Source organism: Alosa alosa, chromosome 16 (assembly GCF_017589495.1).
Source record: "Alosa alosa isolate M-15738 ecotype Scorff River chromosome 16, AALO_Geno_1.1, whole genome shotgun sequence".
Taxonomy (NCBI): Eukaryota; Metazoa; Chordata; class Actinopteri; order Clupeiformes; family Clupeidae; genus Alosa; species Alosa alosa.
Window position 1 is genome coordinate 13,020,072 of NC_063204.1, and position 24,819 is coordinate 13,044,890.

General features: G+C 45.2%; 2 protein-coding genes and 2 non-coding genes across 7 annotated transcripts; 1 reads left to right on the top strand and 3 right to left on the bottom strand.

Moving 5' to 3' along the window:
* Nucleotides 1-13: 13 nt before the first annotated feature.
* thap12b (THAP domain containing 12b) lies at nt 14-5,473 on the bottom strand. Of its 4 annotated transcripts, XM_048266274.1 has the most exons (6): nt 3,975-4,060; nt 3,339-3,561; nt 3,123-3,243; nt 2,903-3,010; nt 2,772-2,808; nt 14-2,527 (listed from the first exon to the last, which is right to left on the bottom strand). In XM_048266274.1, the coding sequence occupies exons 3-6, from the start codon at nt 3,135-3,137 to the stop codon at nt 582-584; spliced, it is 2,106 nt and encodes a 701-aa protein (XP_048122231.1). In that variant the 5' UTR covers nt 3,138-3,243; nt 3,339-3,561; nt 3,975-4,060; the 3' UTR covers nt 14-581. The 4 variants fall into 4 exon arrangements, with proteins under 4 accessions (XP_048122231.1, XP_048122230.1, XP_048122232.1 ...); XM_048266273.1 differs by lacking the exons at nt 3,339-3,561; nt 3,975-4,060 and adding an exon at nt 5,413-5,473; XM_048266275.1 differs by lacking the exons at nt 3,339-3,561; nt 3,975-4,060 and adding an exon at nt 4,489-4,590.
* On the top strand, nt 4,946-5,017 carry trnap-agg. The gene has a single exon. It is a non-coding gene; the product is annotated as a tRNA-Pro (tRNA).
* Nucleotides 5,264-5,335, bottom strand: trnap-cgg. Its single transcript has one exon. It is a non-coding gene; the product is annotated as a tRNA-Pro (tRNA).
* Nucleotides 5,474-8,318: 2,845 nt separating the features above from the next.
* LOC125309342 (dual specificity tyrosine-phosphorylation-regulated kinase 1A-like) lies at nt 8,319-24,819 on the bottom strand. Its single transcript, XM_048266168.1, is given in 12 exon segments — nt 8,319-9,556; nt 10,348-10,472; nt 11,213-11,516; nt 11,806-11,946; nt 12,322-12,468; nt 14,105-14,286; nt 14,289-14,390; nt 14,603-14,750; nt 15,112-15,300; nt 15,431-15,523; nt 18,029-18,225; nt 23,990-24,819. Coding segments are annotated over 11 exon segments (2,157 nt in total). The 5' UTR covers nt 18,149-18,225; nt 23,990-24,819; the 3' UTR covers nt 8,319-8,950.

Consider the following 24,819-nt stretch of genomic DNA (forward strand, 5'->3'; position numbering starts at 1 on the left):
ACCAGTAATTTTATGGCAAATAAAATATAATTTATAGTGAAACATCAGAATACACAGAAGACAGCCTGTCTGTTTTTTCTCTGAAAGCAAACTGCAACCTTTGCTTCTTGACCTGTGAAAACACCCCATTTTCAAGCCAGCCAATCAAAATAGCAGTCGCTTCCTCATTGAAAGCTAAAGGCAGCCAATCCATATGCCAACCTTTGTTTTAAAAGCAGTCAATTAACCTCAGCAGATTACAGTAGACTACAGAAGGTTTAGGGACTAAGGGTCACATAACATAATCACATAAGGGTCAATCACATACTTGGAATACCCCTGTTACCACAGATGCATTAAACAAATAAACAATCAGCACCTCTCATGTTTACAATTGTGGCACATTTCCAAGTAGTTTATTGTCACAGGGGTCATTCATTGTTACCAAAAAACTTAAATTACAATTACTTCAACTGACACAAACAAGTTTTTATATAAGCAAAGTTTTTTTTAATCAAAACAAAAGCATCTGTCATTGTACATTCTCTTTAAATACTTTGGTTCTGTCGTGTCCTGATCACAGTGTGTTGTTAAAAGCTGTGTTATTCAGCGAGTGTGTCACTTTCACTGTGGTCATCCTCCGAGAGCTGTTTTGTGTACTGTTCCACCATCTGGTCCAGATCGGTGACGAGGTGGTAGTTTATGTGAAGCAGGGCCATGCTTGGGCACCTGCAGTCCACAGGTGTGTGCTCCAGGTGCGCCTGCAGCCGCTGCTGGGCTGTCTGGCGCGAGCCATGCTCCAGCCTCAGCACAGGCAGAGTGGACAGAACCTTGAGGAAGGCGTTGACGTTGGGGAAGAACTTGACGTCGGACAGCTGCAGCGTCTCGTGGATGGTGGCGGGGAGGCGGACCTCCTTGCCGCGGTGCTTCCACTTGATTCTCCAGCAGTGCAGCTCGGCGGGCAACGTGTCCGGGTTGGGCAAGTCGCCACGGTAACCGTGCGCGTGGCTCTCCTCTGACGTGTTGAACTTCATCTGGCCCATGACGGCCGGCACCAGTGACAGACACTTCAGCGCTTTGAGGTGGTTCTCTGAGAAGATATCCTTCACTTCCTGCGTGATGAACTGCATGATGGGAAGGGTGAGGTACTCCTTGAAGTACGCCTCCGGCTGCATCTCCCCAACGTCAGCAGACGGCTTCCTCAGCAGGACGACACGGGGAACACACACCGTGATGCCCATCGTAGCGGCCAGATTCACAGCCTCCTCAAACCAGAACTCATGGTACACCTCAATGTTGTCCATCACCTCGTTGAGAGAGTGTAACACCGCTGTCAGGCTGTTGGCAGCAAAGAACACGTCCAGTGTCTCGCCTTGCAGGTTTTTACCGAAAGCTCTCGTGAACGAGAGGGTGTTCTTCAGGATCACCAGTGTCACCACAAACTCAAAGTCGGAGAGCACCTCGGAGATGAAGAAGGCGCTACTGGTGACCCTGTCGCTGCACATCCTCTCTTCGTTCTCATAGAGGCTGTCCATGCAGAGCATCAGTGGCTCCATCAGCTCCACGGCCACCTCAAACAGGTTGTGCATATCGCTCCAGCAGCACCGGCACGCCTGCCGCAGGCTCTCTGCCTTCTCTGGGCTCCCCTGGAACAGGATGCCAATGACCCGGTCCATCTCGTCCTGCAGCGTCGGCGTGGAGCGCAGGAAGGCGTGCACCTTCCCAAGCGTGGCCATGACCGTCTGGACGGCAGCGAGTGGAACGCAGTTGGCCAGGTGAACGTTGAGGGCACAGGAGGACTGTGGCGTGTGCACGGCCATTGGGTACTTATCGGAGAGTCTGCTGGCCACAGTTTTGATGTGTCCGGCGAAGGTGCCGGAGCTGGCGTGTGCCTGACCACGGCAGTGTTCCATGCTGAGCCCCCAGTGTTCCGTCACCAGCGCCTCCAGGCGCTCCGCCAAGCCGGTCGGCTCTGCGTCGGCCTCCAGCAGCACCAGCTCCACCAGCTCCTCCCGCAGCGCGCTGGCCTGGTCCACGAAGCGCAAGAACACGGGCAGCCGCGCGCCGCCGGGGAACTCCACCAGGTCGTCCGTCACCAGGGAGAAGAAGGAGGCGTCCCGCACCTCCTGCAGGAGGTTCTGTTGCACGCTGCGTGCGCAGAACTCCAGCAGCCGCTGCTGTTCCTCCGTGGAACAGTAATCCTCGTTCACGGCCGCGCCCTCGAAACGCCCCCGCAGCACCTCGTCACCCGCACTCAGCCGCGCCTCCAGCAGCGCCTGGAAGTTACTCGGGACGAATGCCGCATCCTCCTCCTCCCCTTCCTCCTCCTTTCGCTCCTCCTCCCCTTCCTCCTCCTGGCGGCGGATGGAGGTCCGCAGGGGGATATTCTGCCTCCCCATCAGCAGAACTGTCTCCAGCAGGGACTTGATGTACTCCTGCTGCTCCCTCTGCTCTGGCGTCAACTGGGGGGCCTCCACCCCGGCCTCCACCTCCTCCACCACACCCCCTTTATCCTTCTTAGAGTGCAGTTGTTCAATGGAGGACTCCACTGGGAGAGAAGAACACAGGGATTTCAGCGCACACATTGACATGTATTATAATTATAAACCGTCAAAATTATTTCATATGAACAAGACAGAGCCAAGGACAACACATTATGAATGCATATTTTGATACTCAGTATATCCAAGTAGATCAGCCATGACCTAGTATTAGATTCCTGGGAGTGAGGACTTCAAATGCATCTGTAGTAAAATAGTACAACCAGTAATACAGACAGACATCGCACTCACGTCTTCTCTCTTTGATTTTTCGAATATCCTCTTCTGTCTGAAACCAAAGCACAGAGGTCATAGTTATTTCTACAGAGCTCACATGTGAAAGGATAAGTCAGTGGTGGGGTGGCGTTTGGAAATTCAAGTACCAGCTCTTTGATGCGTTTGCGATGTCTGCTGTGTGGATTGTTCAGGTGGCTGGTTAAGTCGAATATGGTTGGAATGGCAGTCTCTCTCAACACCGTCCTGTAAGGGCTCTAAACCAGACAGCCAGACTGGAAGTTAAGGCACTCAGTGTCGTCAGTACATCTCTTAGTGGTAATAACGCTGTGGAGTGTAAAGTAGTCAATAAGGCATTTAAACTCTTACTGTTTTGCATATCATCGCTGGTTCAAAGTGCTTTGCACACAGCCGATAATGTTTGTTCAACTGGTCGGATGTTTTGGTCTCCAGGTCAGCACGGCGACAATTCTCCACCCACAGTCGGCATCTGCACCAGAAAGCAGTGGAAAAGACTCACATTACTTGTGAGAAAGTGGAGGGTGATCAACCCTGACCCAAGTCCAACCCAACATATTGACTCACATGGCAAATGTTAAGATGGTACTGATTTGGGAAGGACGTTCTCATCAGTGTTTGTATAGATCTAATAATGATTAAGGGTGGACACTGAACAGCAACATATCTGCACATCATGCATTGCACAGCAATGGACTGACATTACATGCCGTAATGAAGTGTCATCAAATGACAAGTTCCAGAGGACCCGTCAAGGAATGTGAATATTGGGCACCCCTAGTCAAAATTCCTGTGAACACATAATCTCGCTTTAACTTTCTGCCGTTTGGAGATCAGTTCATTTTCTACTCATTTAATTATTCAGAACAACATATTTTGACCAGGGATTTCCAAACTGTGAATGGCTAGCTAATATGATACAGTGTAAGGTGTGTGCCTGTCATACTGTAAACAAATTTAGCTGAAGTTGACATTTTGCAAACAGTAGCTTCAGTACTTCAGCTCCAAAGATGTCAAGACACCGCGCACTGCGGCAAGCTAAAATGTAAAATTAACTAACGTCAATGATATCACTTCAAGGATATCCTAGCTAAGTTGATGTCATGTTTCGGCTAAAGTATAATGTGTCTACCATGTATCCATTACGCCTAGTTACACAACAATTATGTCAAACCAACGAAAATGTAGCACAGGAATAGCTACCTCTCAGGATCTCTTGGAAACCTGAAGAATGCCAAGTTGGATTGGGTGCTCTTTCTTGTGCAGTTCGGGGCCGCGCAAAAATTCGGCATTGTGAATAGCTTATTTAGCCGAGTAGCTAGTTGAACCTAGCTAGGTTGCTATGATTTATTAACCACTTTTGTGACAATTGCCGTTTTGGGTCGGGCACCTAACAGGCAAACTATGAGGTTTGTAATTCAAACAGTATCTTGCCAATTTCTATGTGAGCATATCACTAATCCCACCGAAAAAGTGCATGAATAAAGGAGAGCTTAACCCAGCAACAACAGACAAGCGTTGGTCTCTTTTCCCATAATGCATTTCTCAAATTCTCGGTCCTACATTCAGTTGAATCAACAGAGGATGAGAGCAGTTACAAGATGCATGAATAGCGAATATTTAACCTCCTACGTGTTAAGTGTTAGTTTTTCTAAATACTGCACTTTGAAAGAGCGAAAGTCGACTAACTAACTACCGGAAAACCGGTATTACTCACTTGTGAGTGGTAAGATGTCAAGGCGCAAAGCACGTTATCCATGATTTAGCCTATTTGGATGTAGCCAGCTTTAGCTAGCCAAAGTTAGCAAGGAAGGTGTTTGTATTTCAGATGTCACTTCACGTTATTTTCATCACAGCAGTTAATATTATCACGTGCAACCTTCAGATTTTACGCACAACGTTAAATTCATGATCATTTAAAATGGTAAATTAACTGGTCCACGCTAGTACAGAAACGTCATGTTATCGTTATTGCTGCTAGCTAGAGCGAAACGTCACATAACATAACGAACAGCCTAGAATCTAATGTTTGCTTGCCACAATGTAACATTAGTTATGAATCAATATCGAATAGATTGGAATATAAAAGACTAGGACATGTCATATGATAATTATATGAAGTCTTTTAAAAGAGATATTTAATTGGCAATGTTTCATCATTCGGTTTCGAGTCGGGCTCGTTGGTCTAGGGGTATGATTCTCGCTTAGGGTGCGAGAGGTCCCGGGTTCAAATCCCGGACGAGCCCTGTTTTTGTAGGATAAAGTGAAAGAAAAGCGCCCTTTGCAACAATATCCAACAATGGAATGGAAGGGGTCTTTTGAGATCGATACAGCAAGACCGGTGCATAAATAATTAAAAGTAATTGCTCAAATGTAGGTAATGTCTTTAAGGTTGTACAAAAATGATCAGGTACTTCTTGAGTAACGTTAACGACTGAAAAACACATCCGATTATGTACATAAAAATGGAACAAAGGCTTTAGAAAAAGAATGGGCTCGTCCGGGATTTGAACCCGGGACCTCTCGCACCCGAAGCGAGAATCATACCCCTAGACCAACGAGCCACGATTAACTTCCCATGAGTCCACATTCTGCTTTAAATGTTGAATCATGTCGAGTGACTTACTCCATATATACTTACATTTTTTATTATTTTCCCTTTGTCCAAATTAACGCGTCCACCGCTACTACGAAGATGTAGTTTGAGACTATAATTTGCTGTTTGGAAGTGAACATGTTTGTCCAGTAGAAGCCATGAAACCTAAGACATCTATTCATACCGCACTGACTAATCTGTTTAAGTAGGTACACCATGGTCAGTGTAACTGTATAAGTAAACAAACACACCCAGACGTAATGTTAACGCAACACATTCAAAACAGGAAGAAAAAGGCTCAGAGCGAGTGAATTAAGTTCTTTTTATATATCATACATAAGACTGTTTGAATATAATACAAAGGGCATTATCATATACACAGCAAAGTCTTGACTAGATCTTACAATCTGTGGACACATGTACGTTTCCTTTTCCTCATGCTGTTCAATTATATAGTGCATGTTGCATGTCAAAAAAGCCAGGAAAAAAAACAAAGTCAAGTGAATCAAAAAGACGAAAAGAAAGGGAAAAAAGATGGAATTCAGAGAACTTCAGTATTTGTAGAGATGATTTGATGACCAACATTTTACCTTATTTATGTGCATTCAAATAACAGCCTTTATGGAAAACAGACCTCTTCAACAATAAATTTCTCGTACAACCAAAAAGTAAGGTTTGTGGATATACATGCATTAACTATATACCCTGTGAGCATAATGGTAAGGTAGATCTGGCCTTTCCTCGTCAGTACAAACCCTACCTTTTAGTGTTGTCCTGGTGAAGTCAAGTACCTCTGCCCAGATGCAAAGTTAAGCCATTGACTAAAATCACAGAATTTCCTCTACTGAATGGTAACCAAATCCTCAAATGTAATTAACATACCAGCAGGAGCAAATGTAGTGAGTTCTATACTTCCTTTATTAAAAAAATATAAATATATACATAAATTCTATTTCCACTATTAAAAAGGGGCTGCATTTCATGAAAACTGCACTAAATCAGATTCAGGAACAGCTGAAACAGGTGCACACTTAAAAGTCTCTCTGTATTTTTTAATTTTTTTATTTTGGAATGTTTTATGTGAACACCAGCAAAACTACTAGAATTTTCCTTTCAAATGGTTAAAGATATATAGATATATAAAACAATTGCAATCAACCTAACATTCAGATAACCCATAGTCTTGTTACCCTTAGCCTTTGAATGGGAATTGTTGGTTTCTTAAACATAATCGAGCCTTTGAAGGAGAGATAGCTAGGCGAGAGGATGGCTGAGTGAAGGCGTGCAGTGGGTGGGAACAGCGCCCTCCAGTGGTCCCCGTGGAGGCAGGGCCTGGGTGGGTGGGTGGGTGCAGCTGTCTGCTTTGAGTAGTGAGACTGGAAAAGAAAGCACTTCACAATCCCTGATATCAAATGAAGACGCAGATGTCCTGCATGACGCCGCCGCGGTGACTCCGAACATACAGCTGGAACACACACACGCACACAAACATACATACTCTACACACACACATGAGAAGTGTGCCCAATCATCCCTGTGTGGCCATGGGTGTGCCAACTATTCTTTCCCTTTAAGTAGTCCACCATCAATAAGGGCAGTATGGCCAGATTAAACCAAATGACTTGGAGAAAAATTACAGTTAATAGAAAGACTTTGCGTTAAACTCGACTGTAGCTACAGTACACTGTCCAGATAGTTAGGTCTGAGTAGCCACGCGTTGTGTTAGGTGGTATGGTAGCAACTAGCACGTTAATAAAAATTAAAAGATGAAAGGCAGCATAGCCTGCTCACAGACGAGGAAATCAAAAAAAAAAAAAAAAAAAAAAATGATGCGGTTCTCTCCTCAGAAATATTTGCATTCATTCGATTACTCTGGAGCCTGCAGAGTAATTCAGTGTTTCGATGCTGTCATAGTTTGTTAACTTTTAAAGGAAATAAAAAGAACAAAAATGCTTGGATAAGAAAAAAATGTTGGGTTACACAACAGCCAATTCTGTTAGGCAACAGTTCAGGTTTGAAAAAAGCAACAGATAAAGCCTTTTGTACTTGACATAAATAATCTAAATCAATTTTGCGTTGAAGTGGTGAACTGCTACATTATTGGTTACAGACACCCTATGTGCTATAAAACAACTGCTTTGGTAGAAAATAAATGAAAAAGGGAAAAAGAAATCCTTGTAAAATTCACAGCATAATTTGTGAGGAGGAAAGGCAGTCCCGTGACGGTGGGCTCTCTCTCGTTTCCTAGGCGACAGATGAACAGGCTGACTGCGTGCCGGGCAGCAGTCACCGGCCCTATGCCTCAGAGAGAAGCACTACCGAGGAAATCAAAACTAGACCCAAGAAATCAAAAGCAAGGGACTCCCAACAAAAAAAAAGAGAAATAAAAACTTCATTGCAAAAATCCCACTTCTGTGAACAAGATTTTTTTTTTTTTTTTTAGGAAGTCATGTTTGGGACACTTGAACAAGACCCTGCGATTAAGAGTCCCCTTGAGTGAGAAATCTGGGTGAAAGAAAGGCCTCTTGATTACCTCTCCATTACCTTTTTCTATTCAACTTTTCCCTCATCAATTAAGGGCTGTTTAAATGTTAAAAATAGAGGAAAGCCATCTTTATTCAAATGATAAATGTCCAGCTCCGTTTCATTCAAAGTCCATAGATCATAAGGCCAAAGGGTTTCTGTCGTCAACAGCCCCAGGTTCATCTCCCGCAATCTCTCCTGCTGCTCCTCAGTGCATGTCCAGCACCCCCCCACCCCAACCCAAACCCCCAGAGTCCAGCAGAGGGTCTTAGCGAAGCCGGCCTGGGGGAGGCCATCTGGCCCGCGCAACCCCCCTTCCCTAAGCTCCCTCCCCCATGAGCTCAGTGCCCACACACTCAGTCCCCTCCCCGGGCCCGCACCGCGCCGCCAGGGAACATCCACCTGCTTCTGTGCCCCCCCGCCCCCCCCCTTGTCAAAAGAGTTACACAAGACCAACAACACGAAATATCACTGCAAGGACTGCTCCTGCACACGCTACAGGTGACACATAGTTCGTTTGTGAAGTTTCACTTAAAGGGTAAATAAATTAAACAACCAGTGGAACGGAAAAAAGGTCAAATGTTTTCACTGTTCAGAAAGAAAAAACTTGAATGTTTTTGCATTTCTTTACATATAGCTACCTGTAAAAAACAGCTCTCCACTCTCAAATGCTCAGCGTTAATACAGACCCTATTTTCCACAGAACAGATGGCAAATAAGTACTATGTGCAGCATATGAACGGGTAGATGGTTTCAATTTCACTATGGTTATTTTGCAGTATTACTAATGTGCCTATTTAAAAAGGAAAATCATGGAATTACATATATACTTTTTTTGTATTTTCTTTTTTCTCTTAAATAGACTCTTCTGTTGTAGCGGTTCAGTGATATCTCCCTCCTGATATGAGCAGCTTTTGATCTCTATGCACCTTTTTTTTTTAAAAAGGAAAAAAAAAAAAAAAAAAGAAGAGGAGGAAAAAAAAAAAAAAAAAAAAAAAAAAAAACACCACCTTTTAAAAATCACACAGAGAAAAAACAAACCCCATTAGTTTGAGTTTAGTCACGAACTGGCCATGGAGCTCTGCTGAACACAAACTCCAGTCATGGGCGACTCCTCCCGATCCAGGCCCTGCCGCATGGCCAGGCCCTCGCTCATGTAGTGGGCAGGGCCGGCAGCCGCGCCCGCCCCCAGCGGGTACGTGGGGTGCCCCGCCATGCCAGTCTCTTGGCGGGGGTTGGAGAAGGCGCCCAGCCCCATGCCCATGCTTCCATTCTGGCCAAAGTCCAAGGCGCCGGCGGGCACCTGGCGCAGCTGGTAGGCGTGGTTGCCGTGGTTCCCAGTGGAAGAGGAGGAAGTGGAGGACGAGGAGGCGGAGGAAGACAGCGAGGTCATGGACAGGTGGCCGTGCACCACCTCCATGGAATCCTGCGTGGAGGCGCTGTTGGTAGGGGAGTTGTAGAGGCGCGGGCGAGGCCTCGTGGCCAACACCTGTCCGTGGTGGTGGTGGTGGTGGTGGTGGTGCGGATGGTGGTGCGGATGCAGCGCCTTCGGGTGCTGGGGAGGCACGTGAAAGGTGGTCTCCTGGACTGGGTGGGTTTCTACAGTGACTGGTTCTGGTCCAACGCTGCCTGGCCACACTACAGGGGCGTGGTACGGCGGTCTCGCCTGGTAAAATGTGCGTGCACACACACACACACACACAGAGAGCACAAAAGTCAGATGTGGACAGACATCACTCTGCTAGAGTGGTAAATACAATAATATTTTACTGCTCTGAGCAGCTGACTGGTTTATTAATAGAACCAGTCCAAACTGTCCTCTCTCATCAGAAACACACTTTTGGATGAAATATCTATTGCCAAACATGAGAACGCAAACTGGGATCTACATACAAGCATCTGGAGAACTCCCAAAGATTTAAGTCAAAGTAATGAATCTTACACAAGTCCAACATATGCCAATGGAGTACCTGGACGTCCATAGTGCACTATGAACACTAACATAGTCAACATACACAAATTTGAGATGAAACCCGACAGATAAATTAGCTTAACATGTGCAGGAACATTTAAAGTAAAACCATTAGAAGCTGAAGAGATAGATCACAGGGGGTTTCTGTCTGGAGTTGAGCACCCCTGCTTCTCCAGATCCAGCTCCAGAGGAGCTCCAACAGTCTCCTCATCCTCCTACAGAGGCACCCACTCAGCTTCCAACAGAGGAACCAACCCTTCCTAATAAGGAAAACCCCAGCTGCCCAAGTAAGACAACCTGCTTGTCTGCAACTGCTTCCAACAGTGGACGCCCCAGCTCCCTACGAAGGAGAACCCCCAACAGCCAACAGAGGAGAACCCTTAACTTCCTACAGAGAACCTCCCCCCAACTTCCTAAGGCAGAAAGCCACCAGCTGACTGAGGTTGGCGCTCCTTCAACGTTAGCTTCCCGGCGCAGGAGCTCACCTGTGGGCACAGGTTGTCACAGTCTATGGCTGGCATGGTGGTGCCAAAGTGCCCCCCGCTGTGTCTGTGGTGGTGGGTGGGGTCAGAGCGCGCTCTGCCACTCGTGCTCGTTCCAGACGATCCTCCTGCAGCAGAGACACACACACACACGATACAAATTAACAGTCACACACTGCAATACACGTTAACACCCAGCCATACTATACATCCCACCCCTCCTAGCGATGGTCTCTGTAGAGGATATAGATGTATAAGCCACTCTTTGGAGCTCTTACGATAGTTGGTAGCCTTCATCACCATAATAAGCACATACTATATAAACAGTAAAATATTAATCAGAAAATAATATTTGAACATTTTCCTTTTTCACTAATCTTCCTGGAATCCGGTAAATGACATTCTCCACTGACCAAACAACAATTCTTTACCCTGGCCTTTACTCGACTGGACTGATCTGCGTGGCGTTCCCCTTCTCCAAGACATCTCTCTAAAAGCCCATTCACACCAAGAACGATAACGATAATGATAACTATATCCATAACGATAAAAGCGTTCACACTGAACAACGATAAACAAAGTCTCTCCTTGTGTTAATGAATGTGACAGCTAAAATTCGATGGGTTCTGATTGGCTATTAGCATTTTATCGTTGTGAAAATCACTCTGAAAGTGATCCCCAACGATATCGTTCTTCATGTCGTTATCGTTATAGTTTATGTGTGAACGTCGTCATTCATATTAACGAGAACGATATTTATTTATAGTTATCGTTATCGTTCTTGGTGTGAATGGGCCTTAACTGCACCACACTTTAAGTGAAGGTCCCCCTTTCCCTCCACTTGTGCCACCCATGCCGGTGTGCCCACCTGAACTGGAGGAGGTGCTGGAGGTGGTGCCTGAGGACTGGGACTGCTCGAGCGCGGGGCTGGTGGACACGCTGCTGCTCGTGTTGGTGCCCTCGTCCGCGGTCTTCTTGAAGAAGCTGTGCTGCAGGGCGTAGTAGGGCTGGATGCGGGTCTTGGGGTCGTAGTCCAGCATTCTGAGGATGAGGTCCTTGAACTTCAAGTAGTCCGCTACGGCGTGGCCCGACTCCCCCGCCCTACGCCCTCCTGGGCCCCCCGCCTCCACCCCCAGGATGGTGTGCAGCTTCCGCGACGCTGGGGGCTTATACTGGGGAGATGTGGAGGGTAGAGTTGCATTAAGTGGCATTACACTGATGACAAAATTACAATATACATGTGCGGTCACATATTTTGGAAGGCACAACACCTCCCACATGCCTCGTTGATGACAATTCTAATCACGCGGGACACAGACACAGGACTACATTCGGGCCCTTACACACTGACAGATACACCATACAGCCTTACATTGTAAACGTACCAACACAGCTATAGTCCAACATGCACAACAAAGCAAGGATTGAGGTGTATTACAGACAGACAGACCAGGTACTCACCCGTTTGCCATCTTTGGTCTTCTTTACGCTCCATGTCCCATCCGATAACTTCTCAAAGAACTTCCGGGCTTTTGGTGCTAGGTCCATAATGTGATTGGGTGGAATACCAAGAACTTCCACTATTTTATTCATTTGGTCCACCTGTCGGTTCCCAGATAGAACACGACAGAGTTAGATACCAACCAAATTTCATCACAGAGGGATCTTACAATACCTCACCAACAAAAGATTTGTTGTAATTGCAGTAGCTATGTTACAGAGGTAGTCTTACCCAATGACTATGCTAGAAAGTGCATCTTCCCCCATTAGCCAAGTTAAAGAGTCTCTTGTGTCACTAATTATGCTAAAGAGTGGTCCTTATCTCAGAGGTCCTTGGCTACTCTAACCATCAGCTCTTGCCATATACTAGCCAGCATGCCTTACCTCATTGGCTCCGCTGAATAGAGGCTCTTGCCTCATTGGCTACACTAGCCAGTATTTCTTACCTCACTGGCTATTGTAGTCAGTCTCTCTTACCTCATTGGCTCCGCTGAAGAGAGGCTCGCCGGTGTGCATCTCCACCAGGATGCAGCCCAGGGACCACATGTCGATGGCCAGGTCGTACGGCATGCCCAGCAGCACCTCAGGGGAGCGGTAGAAGCGGCTCTGGATGTACTGGTAGATCTACAAAGAGCGCACACACACACGCACACGCACACACACACACAGAGGAAGTTGAAATAAGAGCCAGGCTTTTCAGTTGGTCGGTGACTGTAACCAGTCAGTGTCAGTGGTGCCTTAACCCAAATGGCATTTGACTTCAACGCCAACGGCGGTAGTAAGTCTAGTCCAGAGTTCCTGTGCTGGTCCTTGTTTAGTAACTGCATGGACCCCATAGCCCAGCCTCTGTGTGTGATGTGATGTGAAATGTGGGCTATGTAGATATGATACATGGATATGGCTGTATGTGTGGATGTTAGGTGTGGGCGATATGGACAAAAAATAATCTCAATATTTTTTGTGATTTTGACGATAACGATAATTAGTCAATATCCTTTAAAAAAATGTTTTTAAAAGTCAGAGTTACTTTACAGCTCATTATTTATGAATAGCATTATTACAATAATAACCAATAACCTAACCTATGACTTTTTAACCAAACCAATGCATTGTCACTCTATGACATTTCCAATTCTGCCCCCACTTGTATGTGTGGCAATGACATGGTCTAGCCAGCTACATTACAGAGGATAGATAGGCCTGACAGTTTCCCAAGAGAAAGTCTGAAGCTGAAGTTCCTTTCAAACCTTTACTTAGGTTTCACCAGAGCCCGTCTATGTACTTATTAGACATTCTCTGGTTTCACTGTAAAACTAAGCAGACCTTACAACAATGATACTAATGCATTAGCTTATGGCCAATGTATATGAGAAATCCCATAGAGATGCTAACAGTTAGCATAATCGATAAAAGTTTATATTTAGAGCGAACTTCAGTCCATTTATAGCCTGGCTAACGTCTGGGTCTGGGAACTAGACATTCATTTTCTCGTATTTGCAACGTGGTTTACGAATGCCCAGAGCCGTTGATTGGACACTACGAATGTCTATCAAATGCGTCTGTACATAGCTCATAACGGCTTTGGTGTGTCGTCATCGTCTTGCTGAACTCCCTCCGTTCTGTGATTGGTTCCTTCGTTGAGGTGAAAACGAAGTCCATAGAATCCAGGCTGTCTAGCAGCGTGAATAAAATCGCGCGCATAAGGCAGCAAGGGAAAACCCAGGCTAGTCCATTTACAAAAAGGTAACATAAGAAGATTTCTTTGTTTACAACTGACTATAAAAATACTCAAAGGCTAGCCTAATGTTTACATATAATACCGTGACTAACTCATCAAGGCCACTTGAACGAAGTAGCTGCACAAAATAAACATTAGGCTGCGTGTGACAACGTGGACCACTAGCAATCACGCGACTTGCTCTGCTGCAGCCAGGGGCTTCTCTCGCATTCACCTCCTGGCTTAGTGAATGTATGGGGGTTCAATGCGTGATTGAGTGTTTTCCCCCTAAGTAATTTAAATACTCGATAATGTCAATTTGCACATTGTTAAAACAGCAATCACGATATTATCGCAGACAATATATATCGCCCACCCCTAGTGGATGTATGTGTGTGTGTGTGTGTGTGTGTGTGTGTGTGTGTGTGTGTGTGTGTGTGTGTGTGTGTGTGTGTGTGTGTGTGATACTACTTCGCAACTCGTCCTGTGTTGGTGTGTGGTGTGTGTTTAACTACTGCAGTGGTGCTAAGGAGGGAGCATTACCCTTTGCCCGAGCTGACAGGAACTGCCGAAGTCGACGATCTTGATGGCGCTGCGCTTGGGGTTGCACAGCAGGATGTTCTCGGGCTTGAGGTCACAGTGGATGATGCTGAGCTCAGGCGTGGCCAGGAAGAGCAGCGCCGTGCACAGCTGCTGAGCGAACTTCCGCGTCAGGTTCAGCGACACCCACGGAAGTTGGTGTTGCGCAGCAGGTCGTACAGGTTGTACGACAGCATCTCAAACACCAGGCAAAGGTGATTCCGGAACATGAAATGACGCTTAAGGTGAACTGCAGAAGAGGTGGGAATAGGGGGTTAGGGCCTCCTTTAACCAAAGATACACGCTGTAAATAAAGAAGCAGTATTTGCCCCTCCCAAAGGAAAATCACTGCCGACAGCGTAAAGGAACAGGATCTATGCATGTCGGCCATATTATCTTATTATCTTATTTAGGATGAACAGAGTTGTTTAAATGCATGCATATAAGTGGCAGGTGCGTTACCTATGTAGTACTTCATCTCTGTGTCGTGCTTGTTCATCAGCTCCAGAAGCCGCACCTCGATCTGGGCTTGATTTAGAAAGGCCTTTTTGTTCTTGATGATCTTAATCGCTACCCATTCCTGTTCGTGGCGGTCATAAGCTTTTACGACCTGCGGGGAGACGAGAGACATCACAGCGAGTTATGCGCCAGCCTCCAGTCCACACACACTGCTCCTCCGCAGGAGTCAACACTGGCACAGAGTTTTAAGTCACGACACATCAGGAGAGAACCAGCCCAGTTGTCTCCCCACAGCACAGGCAGCAAGAGCGGACTCACGTCACAAAATGCTTATTTCAACTCACGGTCCAATACCCATGCACAGTAAACAGTGAACCCTATATACATGCTATAGTATGCTAGGAAATGCTACACTGTGCTATATTATCTGTATGGAGTGGACTAGCTCTACACTCATCCCAACAAGCAGATACCCCTAAGGTCCTCTCCCACACAGAGCAGAACAGTCGTACCTGACCAAAGGACCCTTTCCCAATCAAGGAGTCAATTTCATAGCGGTCCATCCATTTCTCCCCATTCTTGACGATGTAGTCATAGTTGTCGTCGTCGTAGCCATCGTTAAAGACCTTCCTCTCCTTCTTGTGGCTGGAGTCCTCCCCCTGACCCTGTTGGTGCCGGCGCTTCTTTTTTGCATAATAGACCTGAGACAGACACAGAGAGCACATTAACCCACTAGGACCAGGACCACAGGAGTAGGTGAGGACGCCAACAAGCGAGAGGAGTTTAATCAGCCCTCGGCAGGAGAGCAGAGGCGGCAGAGTGGAGTCTTACTTCATTGATGTGTTTGTAGGTTTTGATCAGGTCAATAGAGAGCTTCCTCAAAGGGGCCAAAGTTGGGTCACGGAAACACTGGGGCATGTGCCTCTGCAATAGGAGAGAGAAGGACATAGGTGAGACCATAGCGCACAAGCACGTACACACACAAATGATTTCTTCCTTTAGATTTCATTTATTCATTTAGCTGACACTTTTATCCAAAGCTACTTGCATATGTCCATTGTTACAAGGGCTAGTCTCCCCTGAGACACTTGGGGTTAAGTACCTTGCTTAAGGGCACAGCGGTGGCAGGTAGGAATTGAACCCACAACTTTTCTAGCTACCGCATGCTAGCCCAGCTCCTTAGCCACTACACCATCGCAACACCTAAACACTAATTTGAGGCTCCAGGATAAATGAGTGAGTGAGTGAGTGAGTTAACCGAATCACTTTAACATACACGGCAGTGTTTCCCATACACGGACTAATCTTTGGCGGGCCGCTATAAAATCAACACTGGCTGCCACACATTAATGTTCTTTGTTGTAGACCTACTATAAATAAGATAAAAATCCTTTCATTGAGCTGCGCTTTTCACACACGCAGCCTTTCCTTGCCCCGCCCTGCTCTCTCTAGTAATGGACCCACCGCTCCTCAACTGCATGTACATCTAACAGGATTGTTGTTGGCACATAGATGCATTGCATAGAAGACGACTGGCTAAATTGCTATTAAATCCGCTTAGCATTGTGACCATGCTGCGCAAATTTGCTCAAAACTGCTGTGCTAAGGTCTTATCACAACATAGTAAATTGGGGAGACCAAACTAAGTTATGTTATGCAATCAAGCCGTATATCTAAGGTAACATTATAATACTGTTTGGATGTCGAGCTTAGCATGATCAGTTACAGCTCCTTGCAGTTATCTATTAATTTTATTGACTCTGACACTGAATGTTTGCAAAATCCCAATGTAAATGGAAAAATGTTTTCCAAGACTCAAAAGGGCTTGTCCCAAGGAGAAGTACGAACCTTTATTCTAAATAAATACATATAAAACATTATGAATTGCATCCACACATATCAGTAGCCTTTTAACCGTGTTAAAACCGCAAGCCTTCCTCCCTCACAAATGTCTTAGTGACAGGCACTCAATTATACCGAACTGAATTAGACTATACACCTACAATGTATTGACATCAGATCCGTGTAATAGTTTAGCTCACAGGCAGGATGTGGCCTATGCTATTAGGCTTTAATTCTAAATAATAATTTTGGTGTTGTTTGTATTAATATTAAAGTACATTTTTAAACTGCTACTACAAAATTCCCTGATAATTCAGGACTTTGCTAGCCTGAAAACCAGCCGAACTTAGCCCCGCCCACAACATTTGAGGTCCGGAAATTCGATCTGAAATTGTTCTGTTGTGGAACAACTATGCCCGAGCCAGAGCTGTTCAGACCAATCAAACTGGGCGTGTTGTTCCTCATTTGTCTGAAATCTCTGATTGGCCACCTGTTTGCTCGAAGGGTTTGCAATAGCCTTCCCCAGCTGTTTCTAGCATCGGTGTGAGCGGAATAATGTTCAAAAACGAAGGAGGGCAAATATCCGTTTTTCTGAATAGCCTACCCTGCTACGCATTTTGTGGTCTTCGATTTCACTACCAGGTGTTGTACAAGATATTGACAGTGCAATAAAAAATAAAAAAGTAAACAATGTTAAGGCATTTGTGGAGATGTATGGTTCAGGTGTTCTTCCTACGGCTCACGGCAAGCTATTTCGTAGCTCCCATTGTTTAGGTCTATCCAATTGAGTGCAGAGGCATTTCCCCCACTGTATTGGTTGAAACATGCCCCATAATAACGTCCCAATGGAGCAGTATCAGACTTAAATTCTGACTTTGCCCTAAAAATTATAACATTCCCTGACTTTCTATATGTCTGGAATAGACTTTATACAATTTCTATGATATTCCAGAAATTCCATGATCCGTGAGAATCCTGTGAAGTGTAGGATTGAGTCCACTGCCAACCAGAGTGAGGGTCATTTTCAGTATAAAATTCAAGCAGTCTAGTAGGCAGTTGCTTAGCAGTAGGCATAGCTGTGTGTGAAAAATGTGGGACAATGTGTACTCGTTTTACAGTCAGCCATGTTTGATAATGCAGGACAATTCAGGGACCTCTCTGTGTGTGTGTGTGCAAACCTAATTGGCACCGTGCAGCTGTGTCTGGTCACTGTAGGGCAGTACAGCGTGTGTGTGTGTGTGTACCTGGTTGGCAGTGTGTGTGTACGTATATGTCTGTACCTGGTTGGCAGTGTGTGTGTACATATATGTGTGCGTACCTGGTTGGCAGTGTGTGTGTGTGTATGTGTGTGTACCTGGTTGGCAGTGTGTGTGTGTGTGTGTGTTCATCTGGTTAGCAATGTGTGGCTTTGTCTGGTAGGGTAGTACAGGACTGTGCGTGTGTGTGTGTGTGTGTGTGTGCGTGTGTGTGTATGTGTGTGTGTGTGTGTGTGTGTGTGTATACGTGGTTGGCAGTGCGTGTCTGGTCACTGTAGGGCAGTACAGTGTGTGTGCGTGCACGCATGTGCGTGTGTGTGAGAGTACATACCTGGCTGGCAGTGTGTGGCTGTGTCTGGTCACTGTAAGGCAGTACAGTGACAGGCGGCTCTGTGCTCTGCGGGAGGCGGTCACTGTACTGCTGGTGGGAATGAGGCATGGGAGCAGCCATCTGAAGACCAGCAGCATGGAAAGAAAAAGAGGGTGCCAGCCGGACAGATGAAGTTTTGCATGCTGAGGTCTCTCCTCCTAAAACACCAGCCAAGAGGAAAAGAACACCGTCAACACACAAACAAACATGGACGCCACGCACGCTCAATCACGATTATAGGTTAATACACTACATTTCCACAATTGGGTCGAATCTTCGACTTATCGAATGTCCCAAATGTTACAGCTCCTTAACAAAACAGAAGACTGAAGCTGTTCACCTGTTCTTCAGCCTTAGGTTGGCTCTGGGGCTCCTAAATGGGAAAAGGCTAATTGAGCTACACAGTTTTTTTTTCATTGCCGGAAGAGTTGTATGGTTTCTGTGCAGCCCCTGCACCACAACAGGTCTAAAAACTCCACTGATGTTCACATGTAGTCTGGTGACGCGGGATGCAGTGCCACTCAGCGGCCAGAAGGGGGCGACTGACTCAAGGTTTAATTCCAGCACTGTTTAGATCGCTGTCTGAAAAATCACAGCCATTTGATTCACTGAGGGTTAGCACTCACTAATATTAAATAGCTCAAGAGATGCTAAATTAGTCTTCAAATTCAGCCATATTACCTCTCTCACAAGCCTGCAAGAATTCTGCTCACAGCCTTGCTTCACTGACAATAATATGGTTTGTCATGGCTGTGTTGAAATATGTTGGATTTTACACTGAAATGGCAGGTTTTCCTTATTTTTAAGTTCATTTTTTAAACCTAGGGTTATCCTTGCTGTTTGACTAAATAACCTCATTGTTAGCTGAAGGAAACATGGCCAATTGGTCAATAGGAGCACAAAATAATGTGATTTTACCATAACAGTATTTTAAAAAAAATACATGTCATAGCAAAAAAATACAACATACACTGCATAAAATATATTATAAATGTTGAATAAAATAAACAGTCACATAATAAAAAATATTATTGAGATATAATATTTCTATTCAGTGCATGTCTCTCTGAGCAAGTGCAAATTCTGAAAATTATTAAGGAGCCTCCTCATTTCTCAGCATCTCGCCAGGCAACACAATGCAGCGCAGCCACACAGAAGCCCCAGCACTATTCACAATCCCAGCAACAGCACCTAATTAGCATAGCCTATCACCAAGAAGATACAGTGTGATTTGGCAAGCCCATCAATGTATAAGCCAATCACAGAAGAGTATGCAAATAACCTACTTTTGTTGCCAGGGCAGAGCTGCTTCCATTTTCCAATAAGAAAACAAGAAATAAACAAGAAATAAAATTGAACTTTGGCACACTTTGAGGCTGCTACGGCACACAGGAGCCCAGCAGCAGAATGCTGGCTGAAAAGCTGGGCTTGCTGAAGCGGCTAGAGACTGATTCAGCTGACCTGGCCAAGGCGGGGCAAACTATTCATATCACCCACAATAAAACACTTCTCAAAACATCACCATACCGGGCACGGGCAGGGGAAAAAAAGCTATGACATTGGCTTAAAAAATATGTAATATATTAATAAATAGGGGGAAAATATATATTTACAGTATATACAACAAAGGAGGCTGTGTCCTTGCCATCCTTAAAGGCACAGTAAAAAACCTTTTTGTGTTGTGTGTCGTGGTTTTCATAAAACAAACCAAATGGACAGCTGAAATAAATGTGGGTAAAAATGCAACAGTGAGGCTATTTGTGCTTGGATCTGCAGAGCCAAGCAGGGCTGTTGCCTGGTGCGTTTAGCCCCTTACAGCGGCACAGCTCTGCTGGAGCCTGCTGTGTGCAGGGTGTTGTGCGCCTCGTGCAGGCAGACTGGAAGCTACAGTACCCCAGTTACAGTGGAGCCGGGGCGAAGATCAGCCTTCTAGCGCACACACACACACAACAAAAGACACGTACACAAACTACATGCATCAAACACACATACACAGTACATGTACAATATGCAGACACAATACAATCGTCACACAGACAGATAGACAGGGCCAACACAGACACACAGACTCCAGCACCCAGGGCTTTTCCAACACATCAGGAGCATGGCTAGCCTTGCCACATTCCACCATGGTGGAGCAGAAGCAGTGAGGTGGGAGCCCATCTTCACCTCCTCCACACGTCACACACAGAGCAGTGCCAGCTGCCTGGCCTGCGTGCTACTTCTCCAGCCGGGGAGCATCTTCTCCCCGAGCCTTAGCTACCTGCGAGGCCTAAAGGGAGGGGGACCAGTAAAGGACCAGCAGCTCTCCACAGGACCACCACAGTTAGAGCAAAGGGGCTACAGCCATGAGCATCACTGACTTCGATCCATCCTGAACAACACTGTCTGCTACAGAGAGACACTGATAATCGGTCGGCCGTTACATGTCTGTGCCACTTCGGATAAAGAAAAAAACAACAAAAAAAGTGTCAGCTAAATACCAGTCACTTCACTTCACATTCAGAGAGGGAGAGAGAGAGAAAGTTGGACGTACAGATGGCTTATGTTTGAGCGCCTCAGAGGTATTGAAAAATCCTCCTTTTTTACACTTTGCTCCAGTCAAGTCTGTTCAAGCTGTTGGGCTGGTTGCATAACAAGGTAGAGAAAAGAAGGGGAAAAAAACGTGCACAGTCCGACCACCCACACTATGATGGACAACTACTGTTCAATATTAAACACGCTCGTGCTGTAAGGAAAGGTCTTTGATTTAATAAAAAAAAAAATTGTGCAGTCATCCTCGATGCAGCAAGGAGGACTTTCGATTCCAGGTCATATAATAAGTGGGCCTGAACTAGAGGCTAACATCAGCTGTATTTATGTTTCAGGTAACTCCAACACAGACATACACAAGCAGTGTTTAAGTCAGGCAGGGCTAGCCAGTTACACCTAAGCGAGCAGGTAGAAGCTTAAACGACACTTGTATCCTTCTCTGGTCTCCAGCAGCCGACAGAACAGGAAAACCTCTCTGTTCCAGCCTACCTCGCCACAGCCAGAGGTGGGGCCTTTATCTGGCCGACCCCTCGTCACTCTGGAAGGAGAGCCCAGCTACTAACCAAAACACCAACAGCAAAGAAGCACAGTGCCACTGGGCTTTTCACAGACACCGGAGAGCTGGACCTAGTGGTCGATCTAAACTTCTGTGGAGAGCGGGCAGCAGCACTGGCCCTAATTGTGAAAGTCACCTCACAGAACTAGACAGTGTCAGGATATTGAAACATACTCTTCATATATGAACCCTAATGTCAGTTCACCAGGACCAGCACAGTCAGATCAGACTTAGCTGGTCTTAACACAGCCAAGACCGGACGCTCAGTGCTCACCTTACCCTCTACAGTTAGGACAAAGTTTGTGGAGGCCCTGCTCCTAACAACCCATCTCATGGTGGACACTTCATGCCCACATGAGTGATTTGGGCCTGAAGTTCGACACTGAACGCAAGTCCCTGAATGTAGACAGTCAGTCACTGTACAGCATCTGGGAGGGTGTCAGCACCTGAAATAAAGTAGTGAGCGAGTGAATGAATGAGTGAGTATGGGCAGGGCAGAGTTCAGGGCCTGTGCTCTCCTTTTCACACACACAGGTGCCAGGGCAAAGCATCTGTCTGAAGACCACAGGCCTGCTGAATCATGACGGTCCACTATGCGGTGGTCATGTGTGGGGCAAACTGGAGACACGCAGGAAAGGCTGGAGCCAGACTTAATGGCAGTGATACAGCCTCCTACGACGAGCCTGTGGTCCAACATTCAACCATGAAGGTCACCCATGAACATTCAATAAGCCCTGTTTCCAGGGGGGGGAAAAAAACAATGCTCAATACACCAAAAATAAACAGCACAGCAGAAGAAATGACATTCGACACAAGAGAGGGCATCAATGAACAAAATGGAGTCAGTTGACGGTCATAGAAATCGTGAAATGTTTCACATATGACGGTTTCACATATTTCACCCGCTACCTCCTGATATAAGCTTATTTAAAAAGCTTTAGTAAAAGGTCAGTGTTCACTTCAGACCTTTCCACTATGTTTGTAAAACACTGTGGCGTATACATTGTCTCAGAGGAGTTATGAGCAATAAATTCAACCTAAAACTTCATTAACAAGATATCTCAACATCAATAAACATAACCAATAACAGACATACTTCATATGTATGGAAGATACATGGAAGTTGGTTCTGAAGCATTTCAGTGGGAGAACAAGCCATCCTTCTCTCACTCAGTATTCTGTGTAGTTGTCATGACCAAAACAATAATATAAGGTGGCTGACATGGTAAACAATGTATGTGGACAACATGTTATTCAAGCACTGACAAGTGTATAGGGCTGCTTGCCTGACAACATTAGGATATTCACAGCTCACAACAGCCAAGGAGCAAATAAATCTGAAATAGTGCAATTCAATTCTCCACTGCCCGAGTTCAGTCACCAGTTGGCCAACATCAATTAATATCTACTCACCTGATATGAGAAGACAATGATATTTTTAGAACAGAGGTGCCTCATAGCATGACACTGTATCTGGTACAATAGGTAACGTTAGGTTACTGTTGACAAGAGTGACAACACATGTAGAGGTATTTTAAATAGATCAAATGACAACTAACCTTTTGTTTCCAACTGTTTTACTAGCTAGCTACCTAACTAGCTTAATATCACATATGACATTTATAAAAGAACGCCAACTAGCCGTCATGCTAGCCATGCGACACAACTACAATGGCAACTGTGGGATAATAGCTAACCATAGCAAGTACATTGAATAAACTAGGTTGTCAGTCAACAGAAATTCGGAATGCTTGCATCCTACCAATCTTATGACGTTACAATACATTTAGAAACGCCTGAGTTACTGCCTTAAATACTGTTCCAGCTGACAGCTAGGGTGACTGAACGGACATTCAATGCATGGATTGCGGTCTTGTTAACTATTCGTTCATATGTAACACAGATAAGCTAAATTACATGAATGATGCTGGGCAATAATGGCAAGCTAACTTATATAGTATACTTAAAATTAGGCATTCATATCATACGATTCCATGACCTAGGTGTTGAATTCACTTAGTGTTTACATAGAAAAATATCTCCACAATTAATAACAATATGCAAACATTTATGAAGGTGCAACTGTAACGTTGCAGAAAGGTTAAACGCACATTATTTAGCTAATCGTTATTATTTTTTTGCTTTCAATTGGCAACGATACCATCAGCTAAGTTAGCGATAGCTAACCTTACCCGCGATTAATTCGTGGTGATGTCATGACATCACTCTTTGCTAACCAACGCTTGCCGTTAGTTATACTAGCTGGGATTAATTCGACCTAATTAGACAGTAACGTTATTACACTGACTTCTTAAAACAGCGATATGACAATAGTGGTCATAACCATTATAATAGCCACTATCGCCTAATAACTAGTTAGCAAGCGAGCTAGCTAGTGGGCAAACGTTAGAGTCCGCGAGCTGATGCAAGTTAACTAACGTTAGCTAGCAAGCTAGCAAGGTTGCTATCTTTAGCGAGCTTGCTTAACATCGCTTGCCAATATTACGGTCAGCGTTTAATTCAGGCATGACTTGACGAACAACATCTTATTTCAAGACTATATTAGTGGTATTTGGAGAAAAAACAACCAAATTTGTATATTAGACCTGCGCTGAGCTACCTGGGCAGCCACAAAGCTGGTGACAAATCTGTCGACATCATCTGGCCAGCAGCTTGCTAGCCATCATAGCCTGCTCAGTTGTCAGCTAGCTGGCGAATTCACTGATGACAAACCCGTACCATAAACGTTACTAAAGACCCAGATCATAAACATGTACCAGTAAACCACCCAACGAATCTGTGAAAAAATATTAGCATTTTTTTCAACCACTCACCTTTGATGGTACGATCTTCATTTAAAGTGCCAGAACCAATATGGTGAAGGAACTTATCCAGCTTCTCTATCGTTACTTCCAATGAGACACCCAAAATTTCGAACCTGCTAGCTAGCTAGGTATTAAGAGATAATACTTTCTCCTTACACTAATATCAACTAAAAAATGGCCTGCCAGGCTAAATCTGCAAATATCGAAATCGCCCCTGCGACAGTCATCCTTAGTTAGTGGTCCAACTTCTAAACTGTAGCTACCATCACCCGAATGCAAGCTAGCCAGCCAGTTCAGCTAGCCTGCTAGTTTGCTCGGTGACTTTAGCTAACAAACGTGGCTAACTAGCTTGCTAGCTAGCAAGCTAGCCAGCTGTCTATTATACCGTTCGTAAAACACATTCGGGTTGTTCGTTTTACAGAAAATTAAATCCAGACAATACTCCTACTCGTCATTAAGTGTAATCGGCGACGCACACTATCCAAAAAACATTAGAAATGATGACACTACCGTCAGATAAAAGCCTTAGTTTGGACAAGATTTTATGTCAATTTTCACAAAATGGCGCGCGTTCCAAACCTGCGCAGCGAACCGGCCCGGTAGACCCGAGACACGGACAACTATGTTAGTTCGGCGCCGCCTAAAGATAGAACAACTGTGCTATATCGTTCGACTCTTAATTTTCTCAATCCGATCCAGTCGACGCATTGCTTTCAAGACAATTGTCACTGGTATAAAAGATGACTGCATTATTCCGGCGGGAAGGGAAAACATTTGAAAAGGTAAAAAAAAAACGCTACTGACAAAATGGCGACAACCTGGACTGTTACCATGACAAC